The 23037-nt window shown below is 49.2% G+C and overlaps 1 protein-coding gene across 3 annotated transcripts in view; it reads left to right on the forward strand.

The window, feature by feature from the left end:
• KCTD16 (potassium channel tetramerization domain containing 16) overlaps positions 1 to 23037 on the forward strand; it is a 42700-nt gene continuing 19663 nt past the window's right edge. The window contains exons 1-2 of one of the 3 annotated variants that reach the window (XM_048960910.1): positions 1 to 72; positions 1294 to 2435. In XM_048960910.1, the coding sequence (XP_048816867.1) occupies positions 1604 to 2435 (832 nt within the window). In that variant the 5' untranslated portion in view covers positions 1 to 72; positions 1294 to 1603. The other 2 variants (XM_048960908.1, XM_048960909.1) reach the window with 2 other exon arrangements.

Genomic DNA, 23037 nt, shown 5'->3' on the forward strand with positions numbered 1-23037 from the left:
CAGTCCGACAAACGAAGCCAGTCCTGCAGCGCTCCTGCCAAACCGCCCCACCTCCTCCCTGCCGTCCCCGCGGTAATCGCACGGCGCCTCGCTGCTGGTTTCTGCCCTTTCTGGGTCACTGCTGGGGAGATGAGGAGCGCGAGCAGCGCGATAAAACCGCGCTCCTGCCGGAGAGCCTCGGGCGAACGTGCCGGGAGCGCCCACCCACCGGCTGCTCCCACCCTGCCCGCCTGCGTCGCTGGGTGAAATCACCGCCTCGCCTGCGCGGAGCCGCGGACGGGCACGTGTCGGCGGGCGGGCAGGGGCCGGGAGCCGCCGCCCGGAGCCGCCGACGAGAGCGGAGCGAGAGGAACTTTACCCGAACTCGGGCTCGCAGGGCCGCGGCGGCGGCGCCCCGGGGGCGGCCAACCCGTTCGGCGGAGCGCGGCCCGCCGCTGTCCGCGGTGCCGGCGCCGCCCGGGCTCCCGGCGCCGTCTCCGGTCCCGGCTCCTTTAGGATGATGCAATCGGCGTCGCCCTCTGCGCTCCCGTCCCCGCGCCGCTGAGCGGAGCGGATCCGAGCGGAGCGGCGGGGCGGAGCGCGGCGGGCGGACGTGGGAGAGCCGCGTTCCGCGCTGCCCGGGCGGCCGCGGGAGTCGCCGGAGCGTCTCAGCCCTTAGCGCGGGCTGCGGGGTTTCTGCAAGTCATCTGAGGCAGCGTCCCCCGCAGCGCGTTCCCCGCTCTCCCTTGGCCCCGCTCTCAAGGAACCCGATCGGATTTATTTGGGATTTTTGTGCTTTTTTTCCCCCTTCTCCCCCTTCGTGCTGTGTGTGTTGTTTTCTCATCACCTGCCACGGTTAACTTTTTTCGTGACTCGGTTTAACTCTCGAGATCTACGTGAATGTTGTTAAGAGCACTTTTCTTGCCTTTGCTGTCCCTTGCTGGGATCGGATCCGATACTATCTGGACTCTATGTGCCTGTATGTGTGTTCTGAGTGTCTTGAAATCTTGCTTTCCTTTACAAGAGCTATGCATTATTTGTAACCAAGGTAAGAGCTGATGTTCTCACTGTCTCATCTGCATGTTTAAATTAGATGTTTGTTTGAAGATAAACTGTGCGTATTCTTTAAACTGCAGGATCACTCCAAGTCCTTCCATTGATTAGTATTTCTGAAAGAGAAGGGGGAGAACTTGGAAAAATTAGATATATTTAGCAGGAAGGCTACCAGCTTCCTAGAATGAGTTGTTTTTCTCTATTGCAATTGCCGGCATGTTTAAGAGGTTAATTTGAATCTTATTTTGTTTTCCCTTTTAGAAGACCAGTGAATTACCATAGGCTGGGCTTGACCTTGATTTTGATGGCTTTGCTGGAAGATCTGATGATGTGATTGTGTTTCATGAAGGGATTTCTCTCCAGCCCCAATGGCTTAGGATAAGACACTTCTACCACACCATTACTTATGGACAATTCAAATATTTTTTTGGGCATACCTTTTGGGTTTTTTTTCTCTTTCCTCACTTCCCCTTCCCCCTCATTTTTCCTTAGTACTGGGAGCCTTATTCTAGACTTTGATGTGACTGACCATCCTCCTGCTGCGTGCTGCTGTTTTCTTTCTTAAAGTACAATGGCACTAAGTGGCAACTGCAGGACTTACCTCCCTGCCCGGGAGCAGGGCTCTGGGCTGCAATCCTTCCCAGAGGTTGTGGAGCTAAATGTGGGTGGCCAGGTTTACTTCACTCGCCACTCCACCTTGGTTGGCACCCCTCACTCCTTGCTGTGGAAAATGTTCACCCCAAAAAGAGACACAGCCAACGATCTGGCCAAGGACTCCAAGGGAAGATTCTTCATCGACAGAGATGGTTTCCTTTTTCGCTATATTCTGGACTATCTCAGGGACAAGCAAGTGGTTCTGCCTGACCACTTCCCTGAAAAGGGAAGGCTCAAGAGGGAGGCCGAGTACTTCCAGCTCCCAGACTTGGTCAAACTCCTGACTCCTGATGACAGCAAGCAAAGCCCCGATGACTATTGCCACAGTGACTACGAAGAGGTCTCCCAAGGCAGTGACACGAGAATATGCCCCCCTCCATCTCTCTTGCCATCAGATCGGAAGTGGGGATTCATTACCATTGGGTACCGCGGGTCATGCACTATTGGCAGGGAGAGCCAAGCAGATGCCAAGTTCAGGAGGGTCCCAAGGATTTTGGTTTGTGGAAGGATCGCTTTGGTCAAAGAGGTCTTTGGAGAAAGTTTGAATGAAAGCAGAGATCCAGACAGAGCTCCAGAAAGGTACACCTCCAGGTTTTATCTCAAGTTCAAGCATCTGGAGAGGGCTTTTGACATGTTATCTGAGTGTGGATTCCACATGGTGGCCTGCAACTCCTCTGTGACGGCGTCCTTTGTCAATCAGTACACTGATGACAAGGTCTGGTCCAGCTACACTGAATATGTCTTCTACCGTAAGTACGAGACATTGCTGAGGGAAACGTAACTGCCTGCTTGAAGCCTGTCTCTTCTGCTGACCGTGCAGTTCGCAAAGCATGAGAAGTGCAGATTTCTTTGTATCTGCTGCAGATGGGAGCTTTATTTTGATCTGAGGTGATATGCTTCAGTTTAAGCTTTCAAACTATAAGGCCAGGCTGAACTCTGTGGCTTGGTCTTGGCTAGGTGGCAGCACAGACTGCCAAAAGCACCCCATCCCTGTGCCTGAAGGATGCTGCTGTCTCTGGCTGTGTAAATCAGCCATCTGACAGCCTTGCACACTTCCTGAGTGCAAGCAGGATGCAATGTAAGCCATGCAAACACACTGCAGATTTAATTACAGAAAACCTTCAAATTGGGTTTAATTTACAAAGGTAATAGCTGCTTGATAATAGTCAAGCATAGCCAGCAAACCATCTGTCAACGCGCCTGACACACTTACACGCAGGGAAGGGAAAAAAAATCCTGTCCCCCTGGCTGCTTTTCAACAGGGAGCCTTCTCAGATCCAACTGATGTGCTCTGAGATGAGGGCTCAGAGCAGAGAGAGGCGAGTTGCTGTGCCCTGTTATGCAACATGCCTATGAAAAACAGTCCTCATAATGAGAAGTATCTGCCCTGCTTCCTGCAATCACATCGGATCACATACTGTTGTGGTAATTTTAGCTGATCGCTCTAGCAGGCTCATTAACTTTCTAAGTTGATATTCAGGTAGAGGCACCGTTACCCATGGAAACATGAGGATGATTTTGATTCTATATTCCTATATCAGAAAATCATTCCTCAGCTGCTATGCATGAATGTGCAAGAAGTTTGTGAGGATGTTCTCCATTTTCATCTCGGGAGAGTGAAGAATGGAACATTTCACTGGTCGTTTGTACAAATGGGCTTTAGCTAGGTGCAGCTTTGGTCAAAAGGATTTAAAGAGGGATAAAAATTACTCAGCCTGCAGACCTGCTGCACTGTGTGCAACACTTACATTTAGCAGGCTTGGTAACATGGAGAGCTGACGAAAGTTTTAGGTGAAAGGTGATATATCAGGAATTGAATGGCTTGTGTGCAGTACTGGATTCAGTGCCATCTACTCGTGTCTCAGCTCAACAGGCAGCCCTAATCTGCTTATGCAATGATGCTTAAGTTAGCATCCTGAAAAGCCGTATGTATTTTTGACGTGTATAGTTTACTTAAAATTAGTTTTCTAGATGGATTCCTCATCAAAAAGTCCAAAGGATGCTAACAAGGATGGAGGATTGTGGTCCTTTTCAACCCAGGCCATTCTATGTTTGAAGATCAGCCCTGTGCAAGACAGAGAAGAACAATTCGTGTAGACAGATGAATTAGAATGAATTACTTAAATATAAAATCAGAAAAGTTTTTAATAGGCCCAGTGTTTTGCTAATTGAAGAGAGGATGAAAGTAGGTTTGACACCAGTTAGGAAACGTGGACTAATAACTTCTATATTACTCACGTTTTTACCTTCAAGGATTGCTCATTGCTTCCACATCATCATGGTTAAGGTACCAAGATAAGAAGAACCTCACAGATTTTGGACAGTGAAACTTCAACAAGCTTCACAAAATCTTCTCTCACTAACGCAGAGAACTCCAAATGCAATAGAGGTGCTGTTAGAATGGGAAAGCTTAAAGTGGTAGAAGGGTGATATGGGAATGCAACAGCAAAGGGGCCAATGCAGATACGATGATGTTTCAAAGAAAAGTAAAGGTGCTCACCTGCCTCTGGAGATCTAGGCTTGTAGGAAAGACTCCACCAAACAGAGATCTCCAGAAAGAGATCCACCCCCAGTGGCAGTCAGCCCTTAAATGGGGTCTAGGAGAGGTGCAGCCAGGCTGCAGTCCTTCCTATCACACAGCTGAATTGCCTTCACCTGTGCTCACAGGGCTGACCGGCTCCTTTCCAGGTGCTCAGTCAGTGGTGCAGGCCGGGACTCAGCAGCTCCCCTACAAATTCCTGGAAAGGTTGATCCAGTTCAATAAGTTTCATATTTGGCTCATGCCAATTTTGTGGATTTTTGACACTGATGCTTTTTCGATGGGTTTTTCGAAGGATCCTTCCCAGGCAAAGCAAGGACTGTGATTCTTTTGTATCTTGACCCAGATGTCTCTGTTACTCTTCATGCTGGTTGCTGCTCGCTCTGACAGAGCTGCTGCTGGGCTGCAGGGCTCACCAGCAGTGCTGCAGAAGGGCAGCGCAGTGCCTCCAGCATTCACCTGTGGTGGCAGAAGTCCCTTTCCAAATCTTCCAGAGCCGTATCTTTTTAAACTTTGAGGACCGATAAAATTGACATCTGGCTTTTTAGTGGAACGTTACAACTTCTCTGCAGCTGTTTATTCATAATTATTTAATTAGAAGCTGCCAACTGTGTCTGTATAAGGATGAATTCATCAAGCTGTTGTGATCAGGTTAATGGTCCTAAGCATGGGAGGTGCCTAATACAGCTGGATAGACAGGTACAAAGGTGGTTTCTGCAGAGCAGCTTAGTAGCTCATGTGAAATGTGCGATTGAGGGAGTCCAGAGCTGGGGAAGGATGACTGTTTCCAGAGGAGAAGGAATGGAAGGGGACAACAATGTTTTGATGCACCAAATGCATCATGTGCTCCAAATATTCCTCAGGAAGCAAATTTCTGTGGTTGGCTTGAAGATAAAGACCATTCTTCATGTGCAAATCCTTTTGAAAGCAAAGCAGATGGACGAGTGAGGACGTAAATCATGCAGCTATTCACGTGGGCGCAGTGTGTGCTATTAACAAAACTGGACAATTAATATTGTATGACATTTTCTCCTCTTGTTCAAGTTCAGATGCTCCTACCACTAATGGGAGACTCGTGTTCTCTTTGGAGGAGATTTTCCCGAAATGCAGGGCACGCAGGGAGTATCCAGAACAGCAAACCTGCAGCTGTTTTGCTGAGTGAGTGGTGAAATGGGCTGCAAAGCCTGCACACAGGATGACAGTGCAATCCTGGGAGGGCAGCTGGGCATCACTCCAGTTTCAAATAGGCCGAGGCAAAGGACGATTTGGAGACAGGCAGTGCGGGTCCATTAGGCCCATAATGAAGCAGCTCTTTGAAATGTGGTAGCTTTGCAGTGGGCAGGCAGGAGCCGCAGCCTGCGCATCTGCTCGCAGGTGGAGTTCTGCACATGCGTTTTCTTTCCCTCCAGATTCTCTTATGTCAAGGAATTTTTAAAAAATTAACAGTTAAGGTTGGGTTTCTCAACTGAACACTGTTATGTTTTTCTCTACTGTTTTTTCAATGAAGTAAAGTAAAGCAAAGTAAGTCTTGAAGTAAAGCCCCATCTCCAACCATTCCTTTATGACAAGGATTATCGCCTGTGCTGGGATTTACATTTTAAAATGTTTTCAACCTTTACAATGGAATGAATCAAAATTGCTCACTGGCACAACTGGTGAATGTTGGGGGGCGGTGGTGTTAAAGCATACGGGCTGGCTCAGCCAGGCCCTATCCCTGACAGCGGCAGAGGCAGGCTCTTTCTCACCTCCTCCCATAACCTACACAGCAGCCCTTTTTGCTTGGCTCCCAGCACAGAGCATTGCCAGGACTGCTGGTGACAACAGTCCTGCACGCGCACACTGTGAGTGCCAGAGTGCAAAACAACAGGTTGGGAGTGGAGGAGGCTTTGGCTTCAGGCAGCAGGTCAGCATCACAGCTGGGTGCCTGCAAGTGTCTGCAGTGCGTCACAGCAGTGGAATGGGACGGGGAGAAACTGCAGCACAGCCCCACCGTGTATTGCTGTTTCCCCCCAGAATCCCTTCCTTCTCTCTGCTTTTCTCCCCATCATGGCAGGCTCTCAGAGCAGCTCATGGTACAGAGGGGAGACTTTGGTGCCAGCGTGTCACATCAGTCCCTGCCCCTGCTCCCGGTGGCTGCAGGGTGCACCATGAGGAGCCGGTTGCCCTCTGCTCAGCTGGAGCAATGAAGGAGGTGAGAGGAGAGCTGCTAGGCAAAAGGATCAAATATAGAAGTGCAGATGGAGAAAAGAGAAAATTCACACTCAATCTGGAGGGGAAAGAACTAGGGAAAAGATGGAGGTACTGACAGCTATACCAGGGCGTGGGGAGGGAGGATTTGTTAGGAGCGTCAAGCCGTCAGTTTATCACAAATGTTTCTCTGCAACAAGCAGGTGGAGACGGGTTGAGAAAACCTCCTTCAAGTTCACTACAGAAAAGAATGCAGAGATATAGACAGATGGCTGCCCCTACCCTTCCGGAGGCCATTTTTCAAGTCTGAGCAAGTGTGGAAAAAAAACGAACAACTGGCCTGGTTTCTTACGCCTTGCCTTGTGCCGGCCACTTCACATCCTTCAGAGCAGCTCAAGCACCTGCAAATGATGCAAGGGAACTGTGAGGTATTCCTGGCAGTGGAGCTCTGAAAGGAAAAAATGACTTGACAAGGCTCTTGCTCCGGAAGGTCATGCGCTGCCTCCAGCGCAGGGTGCATTTTGCCCTTCTCACCTTTCTCTTTCAAGAAGATGCTGGTGGTGTGTGGTTGTCATTTGCCTGCTAGGAGGCTGAGATATTTCTGAAGTAGTTTTTGGATTTTGCTGGGATAAACAGACGAGTTCTGTTGGGTGGGGCTGGGCAGGAGGAAAGGCGAATGCCAGAACGTCCACAGCCAGCCCTGTAGTACGTGTGAACAGAGCTGAGAGATCGCACACCGATGTACATGTGGCTGACTCATAAATGAACTGCGTGGTAGAAACCTGACTAACAAGACTGAATCCTCTTGTACAGGGACACCCACAGCTCTGCTGTCAAATGGTTAGATGTGGAACATGAGTATCGCCTATTTTCCTGCATCTTCATACGGATACCATTTTATGTTCTAGTAATTTGTTCTGTTTTTAAGCTGGCAAAGAAGAAAATGACCCAAAAGATAACAGAATAAAATCTAATCCAGTGAATTATGCACTCTTCCTTTCCTGTTGACAGGAGCTGTTGTTTTCCAGGTAATTATTGACATCATCAGTGAATCTGGTCCATCTTGCTGAGCAAACCTCTCTGAATTCTCACATGGATGCTCGTCTGCACATGGCGGGGGTGCAGAGCAGTGTGCTGGGTTTGTTAGAGTGTTTGTGGGCGTACAAGAACCTTGCTGTCAGCTTTTTTGGTCATATCTGAGTGTTGGTTGATACTTTCCCACTTTGTCGTGGCCTGCATAGGTTGTCAGTCTGATTAGAGTTCTTCCATAGATGAAAAATGCTATTGGAAACCAATAACAGCAAATCTGAGTCTAAGAATCTTCAGCTCAGTGGATAACTGAAGCACAGCTCAGTAAAAAAGATCGGTTGGATATAGAGCTCTGAGTTCATTCCAGTGATGTACAGTAGTGATGTTCGGGCACCAGCAAGGCTGGCTTGGGGTACTGCCCTGTGTCCCTCCCCTGTTCTCCTGGCACGGCTGGCTGTTCCCCATCCCTTTGGTATGATCTTCATTGGTCCGGATGTTTGTTAGAGATGTTTGGCATGGCTGTATAGATCTGTTTTCTTGCTGCTCTAAGGAACATCTCAGTGGCGCACATCTTCCCCTGCTGCAACCCCTGCTTGGCAGCCTGACAGATTTCCTGCCCACAGCACTGCTCCATCTGTCCCTCAGTCCCTCTGGCCTCTGCATGCAGTGGACTGCTGAGGTCATGCGAGGAAACCAGAGCGACGGCTGAGGCTTTGGCCTGGTGAAGTTGCTCAGTGTCTGTGGTTTTCCTGTCTTTTCAAACCACCTGGAGGGCTGTGCAGGCTCAGTGCTGTACAAGTAGGGGAGAAAATGAGGATATTTGCACCGGGTTGGATGGTCCCAGCAACCTGCCCTGCCCTGAAAGGTCTGTGCTGTGCTGCTCCGCAGGCAGAGAAGGGCTGCAGCACACAGAGGGGTAACAAGTGGAGCAGCCATGTAGGACAGCTGTGCCGTGCCTGCGGCTGGGCAGCTCGAGCTGGGCGCTGTCTAAGAGTGACACACAGATCCTGCAGGTGGCTGATCAGGGGAGGGTTTCACTGTAATAAATGGAAGCACACGTCTGTATGTACCAGCCTGGTGCTGCTGGTCTGGGGCCATAGGGGCAGGGAGCACTGCCCCGTGGCTCAGGGGACAGCTTGGCAATGGGTACGTGGAGCTGCAGAGCTGGAGGGAAAATGTCACAGCTGAGAGTGAAGGGTTCTCCCAGCAGCCACTCTGCAGCCTTACTGTGCCCGATGAGTTCAGACCTTAAAACTTGCTGTTACTTAGGGAAAACAAAATCAGAAAGTGCAAGCAGTGTAAATATGAAAACATAACGCAGATATTGCCATTCAGTGAATACCAGCAACATATTGTACACACAGACAAACACTTCTTTGCAGCAGGTTGGTTTTTTGGTTTTCTTTTCAAGTCATCCTGGATTTGTTTAAATTTGTAACCACAACATTTTCTCAGTTTCTTCTCCTTTTTTTTTCCCAGCTTTTCAAGTTCAAGACTTACGTACAGTAAATATAGAGACAAGCAGCAAAACCTAAATTACATCTTTGAAAAGAGTTAAGAGTAATCTTATGAATCTTACTCAAAATGATTTTTTTTAAGGAAGAAAATAGACCTAAAGGAGTTGGTGGAATTCAGTTGCTTCTGAAGTGTAATGGTGAATGAGTTGGTTGAGCGATTTTGCCCAGCTGTTTTCAGAAGGCACGATCAATAAAATAAAACATTTGGGCCATTATCATACATTATCACAATGTTAAACCAATTGCTTCAATTCACACGTTTCTGATGTACTTCATCGGGGTGAGTCTTAAGGAGTGATGGATGCGGAGCTTTAAACCTGCTGGTGTAACTGAGCTGATTATTGGGTGATGTGAGGAGTGCTGAACACCTGCAATGCTCTGCAAGTCCATACAGATTCAAATCTGATGACTCAAATATTGTATCCAAGATTGGTACAGAAGATATCCCTCATTTTACTGGTCCAGTGTAGGAGACTGGATTTATTTCAGGGCCAATGGCCCTGCAAGAACTTTGCACTTCTCTTTTGGAGTCAGAGGTTTTATCTCTGTTGTAGGGGCTGGATGGATAAAGTAGGGGAAAATGACAGCAGAGTACCATGTAGGCTGCTTTCTAAATTAGTTTCTTGTGTTAGTTTTCTAATTATATGTCTTTTTAAGTGAGAAGCCTGGGGCTGTGATGATACTTACATTTCAATAGCTGGTTATGAACGTTGAAATACCCATAAATATAAACTGTTTGATTGGGACGTGTTCCTGTTGACCACTCTGTACTGACTGCCTGTTGTGTGAAACACCCTTCTGTCCTTAAGTGAGCGTTGGTGTGAGCACTGTGCAGCTGTAAGAACTGCATGGGCTTTGGAAGCTAGTTCGTAAATTACTGCTGCTAAAAAATTTGTAGCACTTCTTCTGAGTCACAACAAAGTGATCAGCAATTTGTAGGAGCTCATTGATTAGCTGCTAAGGCAGCTAAAATATTCCCTTACCCAAAATAGAGTGGAGAAATCGGTGTCTGTCTTGCTTTGTAAATCCACCTGAAATCACAGTGAGCACCAACTGCTGCCGTGCTCGGTCAGTGGGGGTGGCTCGGCCTGGCATCCTGCTGCCCTGGGGAGCCCTGGGACAAATCCAGCAGCCCCAGATGTTTAATTTCATGGTCACAGGATCATGAGTTGGAGTTTTGGGTTGTGTTTGTAGATTGGGGTCACTCGGGTTGAGGGCAGCAGGACGGGCGCAGTGCCTGGCGGAGCCGTGGGTGCAGCGCGGCGGTGCTCTGCTCTGTGCACACCTTGGGCCAGGGCTGGGAGCCCGGCTTGTAGAAAAGTTCGTTCTCTTTTTGGAGGAGTCTTATTTTAAGAACTTCAGATTGAATTTCTATCAAAATGAATCAGAATGTATTTTTTGCACCAGAATTAAAGCAGGCTGAAATAGAACCCAGAGGAACGTGCTGATTTTGACTGAATATTGCACTTTAAATTTTCTGAAGGCCAAAAACTCAGAGCAAAACTTTACTGAGCAAAAACATGCCATCAGAGAGCCTGAAAATGTGTTTATTTGTGCTCCTACAAAGAGAATTTTACGGATCTTTTCTCAGCTCAGGGTTTGCACCAGTAGTGTGGGGAAATTCAGCATTTTGTTCTGTACAGGAACAGAAGGATTGCAGAGGCTGAGCTCAAGCCTGGAAGGCGAAGGCAGCCTTTACAAATGCACTCTTTGCATACTCACATGAAAATGTGGAAACGGGTCATCAGCTAAACTGAATGTAACACCTGTATGGATAACTGGGCAGGGTGGGAAGCGTCAGGCCCCGCTCTCACCTCCCTCCACCAGGCTTTGCACACTGCTGCTCTGGCTGCTGTGCCCAAATAGGTTCCCTGCAATACACGGAGATGCGCTCATGTTTGCTATTGGCAGGAACAGACCCAGGATCAAACCGACCCTGGATGCAAACAGGAGCCATGGCTCCCACAGCACCTGTGTCTGCTGGCGGAGCTGGATGCTGTTCTTTCATTCATTTCTCTTCCTAACTGCACCCTGTGCTGCTGAGCTATTTTTTGGTTTGAGCTGGGTGTTACAGATGAGACGAGCTGAACTGATGCAGTGCTACAGATCTGCATCCTACAAAGAGATGAGGTTGTTGAAACCCAATCCAAGTTGACAGTTCAAACCCCCTGTGGTGCCTGAAACCAAATTCTGGATCTAAACATCTTCTCCTTTGGGAAAAATTGCTGCATGAAAACATGGCAGTTCAAAAACAGAAAGATAACAACAAAAGGGAATAAAAAGTCATCGGCTTTGTGGAGCGGCTGCTCCACTGTGTGCCACTCTGAGCAGCCCGGGCTGGGGGCACTTTGTGCCTCAGGGGCAGAGCACAGGGCTGGAGGTGTCTGCAGAGGGAACTTTTGCTGAGGGCTTCAGCACCAACCGCGCCTGCCTGAAGCTGCCTGAACCCAGCGACAGATTGCGGTGCGCAGGCGGGCGCCTTCCCAGCTGTGTGGGATGCTGCCTCCTCACCGCCGCCCGCTGACGGGCACGTGGGAAACCAGTCATTTTCTGGATGAAAGCTAAAAGCTACATGGCAGACAGTAAATAAATAATTGCAGGGAGCTATCGCACATAGATTTCTTTGAGGCGCAGAACTTAATTAAATTTCATGCTCATGCTCACGTAGTTCCATTGATCAGGAAACAAACGTGTGCTATGTCTTGGAGATTTACTCACCCGGCAGTGTTCTGCCGTCCTCCCCTTTCCTGTGCCAGTTTCATTCATTCTACATCCTGCAGTGCCGAAGGAATGCGTTCCTATCTTTCTTTCTTGAAGAAATTGATCCTAAGACATAAAGCACACGATATGTGCTTTGTAACTATACAGGATTGCTAAGAAAAATCCCCCCAAAACAGAAGAAGGCTACTACATTCATTTCCATTTTACAATGGATTTTTTTCCCACTGGGACCAATAAAATTTATGTGAAAGCTTTCAACAGCCTCTCTAGTACTAATTAGTTAAAAGATGGCGTAGGTCTCGCTGGGCTCATTTATCAAGGTAGGGTTTTTTCTAGACACTTCACAACACTCATTTTGCCACCGACTTCAAACTCAACCTGAATTCCCAGTGCTGACCGTTGGCCCTGCGCTGGGATCCCAGCACAGTGCTTGAGGTGCTGCAGCTTTCCCAGCAGCCCCACCGTACACTGCAGTGAGCAGCCCTCCGGTTGGCTAGAGCCATGCACAGTGGTGATGGACCTCTGTTTGGGGAGGGCTTTGTTGGAGTAGCAAGCTTTGGAGGAGGACAGTGTGCTTCTGGCACTGAGAACGTAGGGATGCATCACAAAGAGCATGGCAACTGGGTGAAGGAGGGTCTTCCCTCTGCTCTGCCCTGGGGAGGGCACATCTGGACCACGTAGCACAGTGTGGGGCTCCCCAGCTGCAGGCAGATAGGGATTGCTGGAGAGAGCCCAGAGGAGGGTGCAGAGATGGGGGGCCTGGAGGATGTCCTGATGTGGACAGGATGAGAGTCCCAGGGCTGCTCCCTTCCAGATGTCCCTTCCAACCTCTATGGTTCTGGGATTCTGTGACTCTTGGACATGCTGTGAGAATCCAGGCAATGTGTTCTCCATGCCCACCAGACCCAGACATCCCACCTGCACCTGCTGAAGGTCCTCCCACCAGCTCTGCACATTCCCCTTTGCTGGGCTACTGAGTTCTGCTCCCAGGGGCTGCTTTTAGCTCCCTGCCTCATTTAGGCATGGCAGGGAGCTGTGGGTGAGTGAGGAGACTGCCGTCCTCGCTCACATAACTGTGATTTGGCATATTGGTACAGTATTAAAATTCCAGTTGAACAGATGGTGTCAGGATTTTAACTTATGCTTATGAGATGCAGATGGTCCACGTAGTGAACTTGTACACCAGCTATTTTTATTTTGAACAGGTTAAGAACAAATTACTTTTTGACTGTTATTACTGCTCTCCTCATCGCTTCTTCTTTCTCTGTGTGCACACATGTGCCCATGTTCTCATAATCTCTTTTCCTCGTAAATTGAAAGCACCCTGCTCTGTCCACAGCCCCTGTGGAGCTGCCTCCCCCCTGCTGCCCCTCACTTCCCCTCAGACACTCACAGAACAGAGCTGCAGGAAGGGGCAGCTCTGCACCCCCTGTACCACACTGCATTGTGTCCCCAGCAGTGTTCTGCAGAACCACCCACATGAGTTTCCCACTCTGCTCTCTGGCTCATGTCTGATGCTCAGAGAAGGACTCGTTCATGTGCCAGCCTTTGTCTTGCCAGGGCCCGTGGTTCACTGTGGCTGTTCAGTGGGATCTGTTTGGTGCTGCTGCCCGACTGCCCCTGCCCCACTCTCCACCCACACGTGCCATTGTGCTTCCATCTGGCTCCACTAGCACAGGGTGGTAATCAAGAGCAGGGAAGAGGCTCTGCTGCTCTGGGTCTTCTTGTTCCCCAGGTGTCTCCAGGGGATGTGGGCTCCAGAGCCCACCTGACATGCCTTTTCCCCAACTCTTTATCTTCTTTCCTTCTGAAGATCATCGGTAGACTGCTCCCATCCCTGGACTGAGAAGGCATTATTACCCTGCTCACTGCTAACGTGGGAGAGCAAGAGCTTTGCCTGTGGTCAAGTGATGGGACAAGCAAAAATAAATCTTCATCTATTGCCTGTCCTTGATGCGTTTCACATTTACATCCTGGCAATAACGGCTGAGAGGTTTCCACGAAAGATGATGAAAACATATGGCAGGATGGCAAAGCCGACAGCTGCAGGTGGAGGCATGATCAGATTCATTTATTCTTCCCTCATACCTGCTGTCATTACTCAGTGCATTGCATGCAAACAGCAAGCATTGCAGCGCCTGTCAGACCGGCAGCCTTCAGATGCTGCTCCCACCCCAAAAGGCTGCAGCTGGAGCAGGAAATGATGCCCAGGGGTGGGGGGGCTTCCCCAGGACCCATCCCGTCCCACCCCATAGGGCAGCCATGATTCACCTGGGGCTCTCAGGATCTCCTGGAGTGCAGAAATTGTTGCCCCCTCCCTATTACTTATAATTAGCATTTTTCGAAGTTATCTTGGCCAGGATGATGCTGAGCAGCCCAATGGTGCCAGGGTTGTTTTAGCACCTGAAGAAGTGGCTGCCTGGCCCCGCTGGGTCAGGGAAGGCCACACGGAACTGCTCGTATTCTGCAGCTTTGTGATACTCACGTCCTGATGGGGGTGGGATGAATAATGAATATTTCATGAAAAGCCATTACAAGACTGTATGTGAAGCAGCCGACATCACTGCACATGCACTGGTGCTTCCTCACTGCAGCCACTATGCTTTTCCTGTGCTGCTTTTACCAGAATGTGGAGAATCAGTAGGACCACCACACATCCCCCCACTGCCTGCCCTCTCCCCAAGTGCAGAAATATCAGAGCTGTGTTGCTGCTTCTGAGGGAGGTGATGAAAAGCTCAATGCTGATAATGCCTTGCACTTTGTGCACAGCCTTCAGGAACCCACTGCTCCCCTGCACATCTGGCCCAGCACAGAGCAGGTTCAGGCTCTCCTGTGCTCCCAGAGCTGCTCCTGCAGGGCAGAGCTGTATGGAACAGCCTGGCAGAGCCAGTGATTGAGGCACTGCAAAGCTGTGGCTTTCAATAGATTTGAAAGAAGCAAAATATGTGAAATATTAGCTGGAATGCATTTACTCAGCTGTGGTGACAACTTCAGTTACATACTGTAATTTTTGTTTGCAGCTTTACAGAGCCATGGCTGTAGAACAGATTAAGTGTTGTTTAAAAAAATGATCAGAGGTTTTGTTTGCAATCCTGCTGTAACTCTTCCCTAAATACTGGAAGCGTTCTAAATTGGTTTGTATTGATAATGGCATTGTAATGCCTTTTCTTGCTTGTACAGATCGTCGTCGTTATAATGTGCTTATACCCAAGGGACAAAGTAACTGAGGAGAACAGATGAAGTTAAACCTTAAAGAATGTTTTCTTAGCGAAAAATCACATTCCTTTTAAAACTGCTTTGCGTAAGGTTACTGGTATCTGATGGTTTGCATTTCCCATTGTTCATGTCAACCGTGCTCATTGCTAGGGCACAGCCACCAGCCTCTTGGCCCCGAATCCTGCAGCTCTACATTCACAAACACGTGACTTCAACCAGGATGGTGCAGGCAGGACAGGTGCATGCAGGACAGGTGCAGGCAGGGCAATGCAGGCAGGGCAATGCAGGCAGGGCTGGTGCCTGAATCTTGCTCTCTTCCCCTCCATTCCTTCCTACCTCCTTCCTTCCTCTGAAGGGTTCTGTGGATGCAGCTCTGCTATCCCCAGGGCTGTGAGGATGCAGCCTGCAGGCTACAGACCTTTATAGACACCTCATTTCTAATCCAAAGCATTTTCCTTTACTCCTATTCGAAAATGCAAACTTGGAGACGCTTGTGTACTCGTCAGAGAGCTCCTCCATAGTTTTGCCCGTCACCACAGCTCCATCACATCCTGTGCTGTGTGCACTGACACAGCCACTTTGAAAAACCCACCTAGACATAACTTGCCAGGAGCTGTTTGGCTATACATGGCTCACAGCCACGCTGAGCAGCTCTGTGCACGTCTACCTGCATACGGCTCACACAGAACTGCTCCCCTCCGTGGGACAGGGATGCACTCATGTGTCCCCAGGCAGTCACTTGTTCTTAAAAACATCCCCAATCCTCCAAGCCCACCACGGCTGTGTCTCCAGCCAGGTGGATGAGGACACGCATCAGCTGTCATGAAGCACTCAGACAAACGACGAGTTGGCAATGCCTGTGCATAGGCAGTGCTCTGTTCATGTTCTATGCAATAAAGAACATGACAAAATCCTACAGAAACAAAGCTTTATATGATCAAAAACTGCTTTAATTGCTCATTTTTATTGATGCTCTGATCTCTGGTGAGCAAATAGTTGGCTGGAAAACAGAAGCCTGCTGCACTTAGAGTCACTGACAGCTTTGTTCCCTGGAAGCAATGGGTGACCCCACAGAAAGCAAATAAATATTCTTACTTACCTACAGATTATGTGTTAGATCATTTAAGCTCCAAAATATCTGGTTGCTTTTCACAAATCGTGCTGCCTCCTTACACCTATCCCCACCTTGCTGATTTAAGGTTTTTAACTTCTGATTGCACTGTAAAGTATCTGCAGGTACGCAATGCTGCGGGCTGCAAGCTGCAAGCTCTGCTGGGAAAGCATGCTTGTTTGTAAGTGCTTACCAACGGGTGCGTGCACAGCTCAGGAGCACTCAGGTTTCCAGCACAACTCAAGTTGTGAGAACATCGCAGCGATGCTGGTCCTGAGCAATTCTGTTCATCCAAAGGAAGCAAAAGCAGCAGCAACAGAACGGGGTGGTGGCCACAGCGAGCAGCCAGTGTGTGTGTGTGCCCACATGCCCTGGGGAGGGTCACAGCTGCACAAATCTGTGTGAAGTGATGCAAACTGATGGCAGTGCTGTCAGGCAGCACTGTGCCTTCTAAAAATAGTGCCCTGCTTTCCTGAAGTCATTCATTTTTGATAAATGCCTCAGCCTTGCATTTGTTTGGCAGCAGCACGGAGTTCCTGCGTTCTGCGGGCATTGTTTCAGCTGCAGGTATCTCACAAGGGCTGCTTTGAATCATGCAGTGGTCCTTAAGGTTGTCCACCTATTGCTCATGTGAGCTCGCTTTCAGCTATTTATTGAACACAGCTGTTGTGGTGGCTCAGTTTCTGTTTGCAGCTGCATTTTATGAGGTCTGAGCCACCTTTTGGAGTGGGGTTGGTGCTGGGGATGAATTGGAGCTGTGGTTGGACTCTGGGTTTCTTCAGTACTTTGAGCGTATGTGTGTTGTTGGGGGTGATCTGCTTTCTGTGTTCTTATAACCTAGAAACACACTTCAAAAGAGCTAATTTGTATCATGTGATGGGCTTCAAGTTCTTCCACCTGTTGTTAGTTACGAGTCTGATTTCTTCTATTGAATGTAGCAGCTATTGCCATAGTAGCAACAGAAACTTAACTTTCTGCTGACATCATCTGTAGCCACGTACAAAGTATCCATAAGAAAATCCAAGCCAAAGAAGCTACTGCCAGTATAAGGAAAAACTTGTTTCCACCTCAGGGGCTCTTTCCTACGTAAGAGCATGTATGAGATCAAGCAGATAGGCAAAAGAGCAGAGTCTTCTGATTTCTGAAGCCATGCTGCTTACGATGATCAATGTGATGAACTGGCTGTGAAGCCTTGTGCTGCTCCCCAGCCACCCATGGGTCACAGGTCCCTCTGGGGCTGCCTTGGGGAAGGTTTTTGGGAGGTCCCACAGAGGTGCTGAGGCCTCCTGGGGGCCAGACTGCATGTGAGGAGCAGGGCTGTAGTGCTTGGACAGATCAGTACAATGGGAAAAGGTGTCACACCAGAGGTGTGATGGCGGAAGGATCAGCGTGATAGAAAGGCACTATAAGGGAAGGGAGCTTGCTTACCTGTATCAGAAGATTCCAAGCTCACAGGAAAAAGCTCCACCAAAGAGGGATCTCCACCCAGAGATCCTTCCCTGCTGGCAGCCAGCCCTTAAGTGAGGTCTAAGAGAGGAGCAGCCAGGCTCCAACCCTTCCAATCACACAGGTAAATTGCTGCAGCTGTGCTCCCAGGGCTGCCCCGTCCTTTCCCAGGTGCTCCATCAGTGGTTCAGGCTGGGACTCAGCAGCTCCCACATAGGGGCTGTGCAGGGCTGCAGGCAGGGAGGTGCAATGGAGCGCTTTGGGCTCTGCAGCCCCCCTGGCAGCAGCCCACCTCTCCCCTGGGAGCACAGTGTTCAGCGAGGAGCTCTCAAGCAGAGCACAGCAAATCTGGGCTATCTCCAAAAATGGTTTGGTTTGACTTTTACTTCACAAACTGGCAGCTCTCATGGCCCTCAAATAGAAGCGCCGCTCAGATAACACAATTCACATGAAAAGATTTCTTGAAATTCTTTAAGTGCACATTAAAATGCAAATCGCTCTTGTTATTAAAGATTTCTGGAAGTTCTCTGACAACACATTTAAATGCAAATCACTGAAACGTAGACTCAATATTAAAATCCAAACAAGTGTGTGATCCATGGGCTGAAATTAAAAGGGGCCTCCACTGTGCATCTCTGCAAAGCCAGGACCACCCCGGCAGCATGTAGAGGAGCTTTAGATGGGGCAGTTCAGTGTTCTCGGAGTGGGAAGGGTTGGGTGAATCCCTGATGTGCAGCCCCCTGACCCTGCAAGGGCCCATCTGATATGGACGTCTGGTGCGGGTTTGTAGCAGTGCATGGTAGAACCTGAATGGAAACTTTCATTGGGACCCTGGGGGCTCTGCGTGCCCGGTTGGGGCCCTGAGGTCATCAACAAACCTGTGGGGAGCAGCGGCAGCGCCTGACCTTGCCCATGTGTGCAGACTCCAGGACACCCCTGAAGTGCAGCCAGGAAGAGGCAACAGAACAAATGAATACCATGAATGGGCTGCATCCACATGTCTGAGTTTTCCCCCGAATTACACGATGTAAGGTTAAAACTCTGTCCTCAGCCAAACGGATGGTAGTGATTTGATGGGGTTTTAATGGGAGCGCCCTGAGACCAGCTCTGAAAGCTGCTGGTGCTATGGGATGAGCTCAGCTGCACGCATCTGAGCTGGTTTGACTTTAAAGCGCGATGATCCATTAGGAACAACAGGCTTTAAATGTCTTTAAAACTGAATGAGGTCTTTTTTCTCGTGCTCTGCTGCACTCATTAAGTTCCTGCAGGAAGATGTGAGGGGACAAAAGGCACTTTTCCGTCACCTCCACCACCCCGGGTTTATCACTGCTTCCCAGGGCTGTGCTGGGGGTGCTGGAGCAGGGCAGGGTGCTGGTGCCAGGCACGGGCCTCAGGACAGAGGTGGATGGTGCTCAAGGACGTGGAATGGGCCCTGGTTGTTCAGTAGATCACAAGATCGACTGCAGCTCACTGCCACCTTACGCTGCCATGTCCGCTACATTCATGGCTGATGTGTAGCACACTTGGAAACATCTCCCTGCTCTTTCCCCCCGATGGGGATCCTCCTCTCTCATGCTGAATACCCCACAAGCAAGGACTCAGGTATGTAGGGGAAAAGCTCTGCTTTTCTCTGATTATTTTTTTCTCTGTAGTTTCATGTGCTAATCAGGCTTTTAAACTCAGCTTTATCAGTCAAATGCTTCTTGATGATGATGAGCAGAGCTGAGCTGTGTAGCTGCTGAATGGATCATCAGCGAATTTTAATTTTAAGGAAAAAAGTGTTTTTTCATCTCCAAACTACAATTATTAAAAGCCAGAATAGTGATGTTGGACAGAGAGTCTTACCAGGAAAATTGAATCCAGCATAGAAGATGTACCTGGTCGCTCTTCCCTCCTCCATACAGCGTTTGTGTTGCATGGAAATAAATGTCACGCCCCAGTAATTGTGAGTGATGCACAAGGGCCGTGCTGCCACTGGTGTCCTTCAGTAGCTGAAAAAGAAGGGAAGCATTGCAGCTCCTGTATTCTTGTGCTGCTCTTCTCTGCCTTCCCTGGAAATCCTTCTTTATTGGGGAAAACTGGAAATCAGATCGTAAACTGTAAGTGGCAGAAAAGGAATTGTCTGTGCCAGGGGGCCTCAGGGAAAGGGGAAACCCGTGTCCAAAGAGAGCTCCCCAGTTCCTCCTGCAGCTGGGTGCTGGACCAGGGCTGCTGCTGCTGCGCTGCATCCCAGGCCTCAGTCTGACACCAATGGCACACAGTGCAGAAGTGCACGGCTGTGGTTCTACCCTCTTAGCCGGAGAGGAAGAACAGCTTCTGCAGCTGACTGAAATCCCCAACGTGTGCTCTTCATTATGAGCTTACAGAGCCTGGAAAATCGGGGAATTGGCATTCCCTCAGCTATAGTGCGTGAGCTGCAGCACACAGTGCAGATCATGTTGGAAAATGACATTATTTTTGAGCCATTTATCCATGGGTTTCGTTGCTAAGTTGATGCTTTCTCATTCAGAAGAAAGAGATGTAGCAGTGCCTGTCCTGCTGGGTGTCACAAACACATGTTCTACACCAAGCCCATGTCTTAACCTTGCTCTCTCCCTGCTGAGATCCATGTGTTCTGTTCCTGGGCTGAAAATGCCTTTTGTTGGTGTTGGGAATTTCCCCCCACCCCTCCATTCTGGGGCAGAAGAAGCTTTGCCCATAACAGACATCAGCCCCGGTCAGATTGTGCTGGGAACACTGCCCCAACCACAGTGCGACGGTCCCACAGCAGGCAGCTCTTAACAAGGGCTCCATGGAGCTGCTTTCTGGGCTCTGGGGAAAATTCCTCAGGAAACAGTTTGTAGGAAATGTGTTGGAAAATTAACACTGTGTTCATCAACTGATTGTTAACAATTCCTCACCCTAATGATTGGAATTTCCATGACTTTGTTTCCACCTTGGCACAGGTGAGCACAGGCAGCAGCAATGCATTCCCCCATCACTGATGGTGGCGTTGCCCCCTGGGCTGCAGCTTCTCCATGAGTGGGAAGAGCAGAGAGGAGTGCCAGCACATGGGTGAGCAACTGCTCAGCACTGAGCCAAAACATTCCAGCTTAAGATTCCCCTTTTTTCCTTTTTTAAAAAGGAACAAACCAAATCATGAATCTCTTCTTTAATTCTCACTTTTCTTCTCCTTCCTCTCTCCTTGGCCATGCAGTGCAGCATGTGATCTCCTCCTTTGTTTTCCAGTGTCTTTTTTCATTCTGTGTCAGTTTCTTTGCTGTGTGAAGAACATCCTCTTCTTTGGATGCTGGCTTCTGAGTGATAAAGATGCAAAAGCTTCACTTTCCTTTTACTTGCACTGGATACACAGGAAGGACCTCCCCCCCCCCCCCCTCTCCGCCCCCCGCACACATGGTTTTTTAATGAGTCCCAAGTGAGTTGCCTTATAGCCTGCCATTCTCTTTGTTGCTTCCTATGAATAACGACAGGCAGGATCAGCAGGTAGCTTGGCTGATGTCACCCAGGGCTGCAGGCTGGCAGGGTGTTCCTAGGGCTCACTCAGGCTGCTGAGGTTGTTTCCCATTCAGGTCCCTGTTTGCAGGTGTCAGGACCAGAGGGTGCCCCAGCCCATCTATCCCCCATAGCTGGAGGGGTGAGTTTGCAGGTCTAGGGTGAGAATTTTGCTTACATAGAGCTGCTCATATGGTCGTGATGTTGGCCATAGCAGTGAAGTGCATGATGGTGCAGCAAGAGAAGGTGGAGATGCTCCAAATCCCTCTGGCTGCAAAGGGTGAAACTCCCTGGGACGGAGCAGGGCAGCCTTTGCTGGAAGGGAAAGTTCTGGAGCTGGAAGCTGTGCTGTGAGTCATTGGCACAGATAATGCACTAAAGACGGGGTGGTGGATGAAGTTCTGCAGGAACAAATGAAAGGCAAAGACAAAGCAGGTCATTCTCTGAGAGCTGCACAGAACATTAACAAAGGCGGTGAAGAGGATCCTCCAAAAGCCTCTTGTAAACGCGTGGGTCTCCGGATGGCTGCAGTTGGCACTCCATAACGCACTGCCTCCTACCCATGGGTGTCACCTGAAGCTCTGTGTGGGAACACACACACTCCTGCTCTCCATCCAGGTCACTGGGCACCCTGCAGACGTGCTGGTGAGCAGCTCCACGTGCTTGGTGGCTGCATGGGCCCCTCGCTGTCCCACACTGCTCCCAGCTCCGGGCACGGCGCATTCCTGCTGGGCTCAGTGCAGTGGAGGTGACCCCGTCCCCTGTAGCAGACAGGGAGCTGCCTTCCATTTACTGCTGCTCTGATTTGCATTTATAGCCCTAGCAAGTGTTCAGGACAAATGGATCTAAAAAAACAATCGATGCCAGTAAGCTGTTATTCTAGAAAGGCCACGGGCATCGCAGTAGACCTTCAGCTTAAAAAGCTTTTGAGGACCTCAGCAGACTTGTGATAAGGTCTCAAATTTCATCCTTATTTTCTGCACTCACGCTGTTCAGCCCTTCAGCTCTGTCCTTCACTCATGTTATCCAATGCCTTCAACCCCTGACCACAAACAAGGACGGGGAATGGGCTGCCAGGTTAGCACTGATGGTAATTGTGCAGAACAGCATTGGTGCCTGACCTGGTGGGGGGCAACCAGCACAGGGCAGTGGATGGGCTGGGGGTTCTAAACTCCCTTCCAACCCAAAGCATTCTATAACTCTTTGATTCTTTACTGTAATTACAAGGTATTTTCATTCATTGACCCTGTTTTACTTGTTAACGTGTGCTAATTACTCTAGTTCTGCGTGTTGATAATTGCTTCATGTTATGATAATAGTTTAAAGATCACAAACGATACACAGCACCACATCTTAAGAGCATTATTAACTTGCTCTGTAGCCCACCGAAGAGTTTAAACTCAGTTTAAAGCTCCCATCGCCTGCGTGGAGATAATGTTATAGCTGTGATAAATGTAATAAAATCCTCATCTCCATCCCCCTTCAGATTTCATAGTCAGTGCCTAATTATTCTTTCCCACAACTAAACTCATTCTGATCTTGCTAACTGAAACAAAAAGCCAATTCATTACACTGTTTGGAACAGCCCAGCAGTGGCCCCGTGCAGCAGCCACACACAGCAGCCACTGCTCAGAGCTGCTCTGCTGGCGAGCCGAGAGGCGACGGCTTCATGTTGCACCAGTGCAGGTTCAGGTTGGATGTTGGGAACAATTTCATCTCCGAAGAGCAGTCAGCACTGGCACAGCTGCTCAGAGAGTGGAGAGGCACCATTCTGGAGGTGCTCCAGAGCTGTGGGGATGCAGTCAGTGGGCACAGTGGGGTGGGCTGGGGATCAGAAGGGTCTTCTCCAGCATTCATGGTTCTGTGATTCTGTTGGGATTTGGCAGCCTGGGGAAGTGTGGGTGTTTGGGGAGCTGCTCTGGGCTCACCCCGAGCTGGCAATGTGCTCATAGCTTCTTATTTTAAACCAAGAGCAGCATCTCAGCTTCTGAAGGATGCAAGCTGGTGTAACATTCTCTCATCTCAATTGCCCAAGTTTACAAAGGCTAAAACAAAAAGTTATCAAAATGTATGTATGATTACTGAATGTGTAG

Source organism: Lagopus muta, chromosome 14 (genome assembly GCF_023343835.1).
Source record: "Lagopus muta isolate bLagMut1 chromosome 14, bLagMut1 primary, whole genome shotgun sequence".
Taxonomy (NCBI): domain Eukaryota; kingdom Metazoa; phylum Chordata; class Aves; order Galliformes; family Phasianidae; genus Lagopus; species Lagopus muta.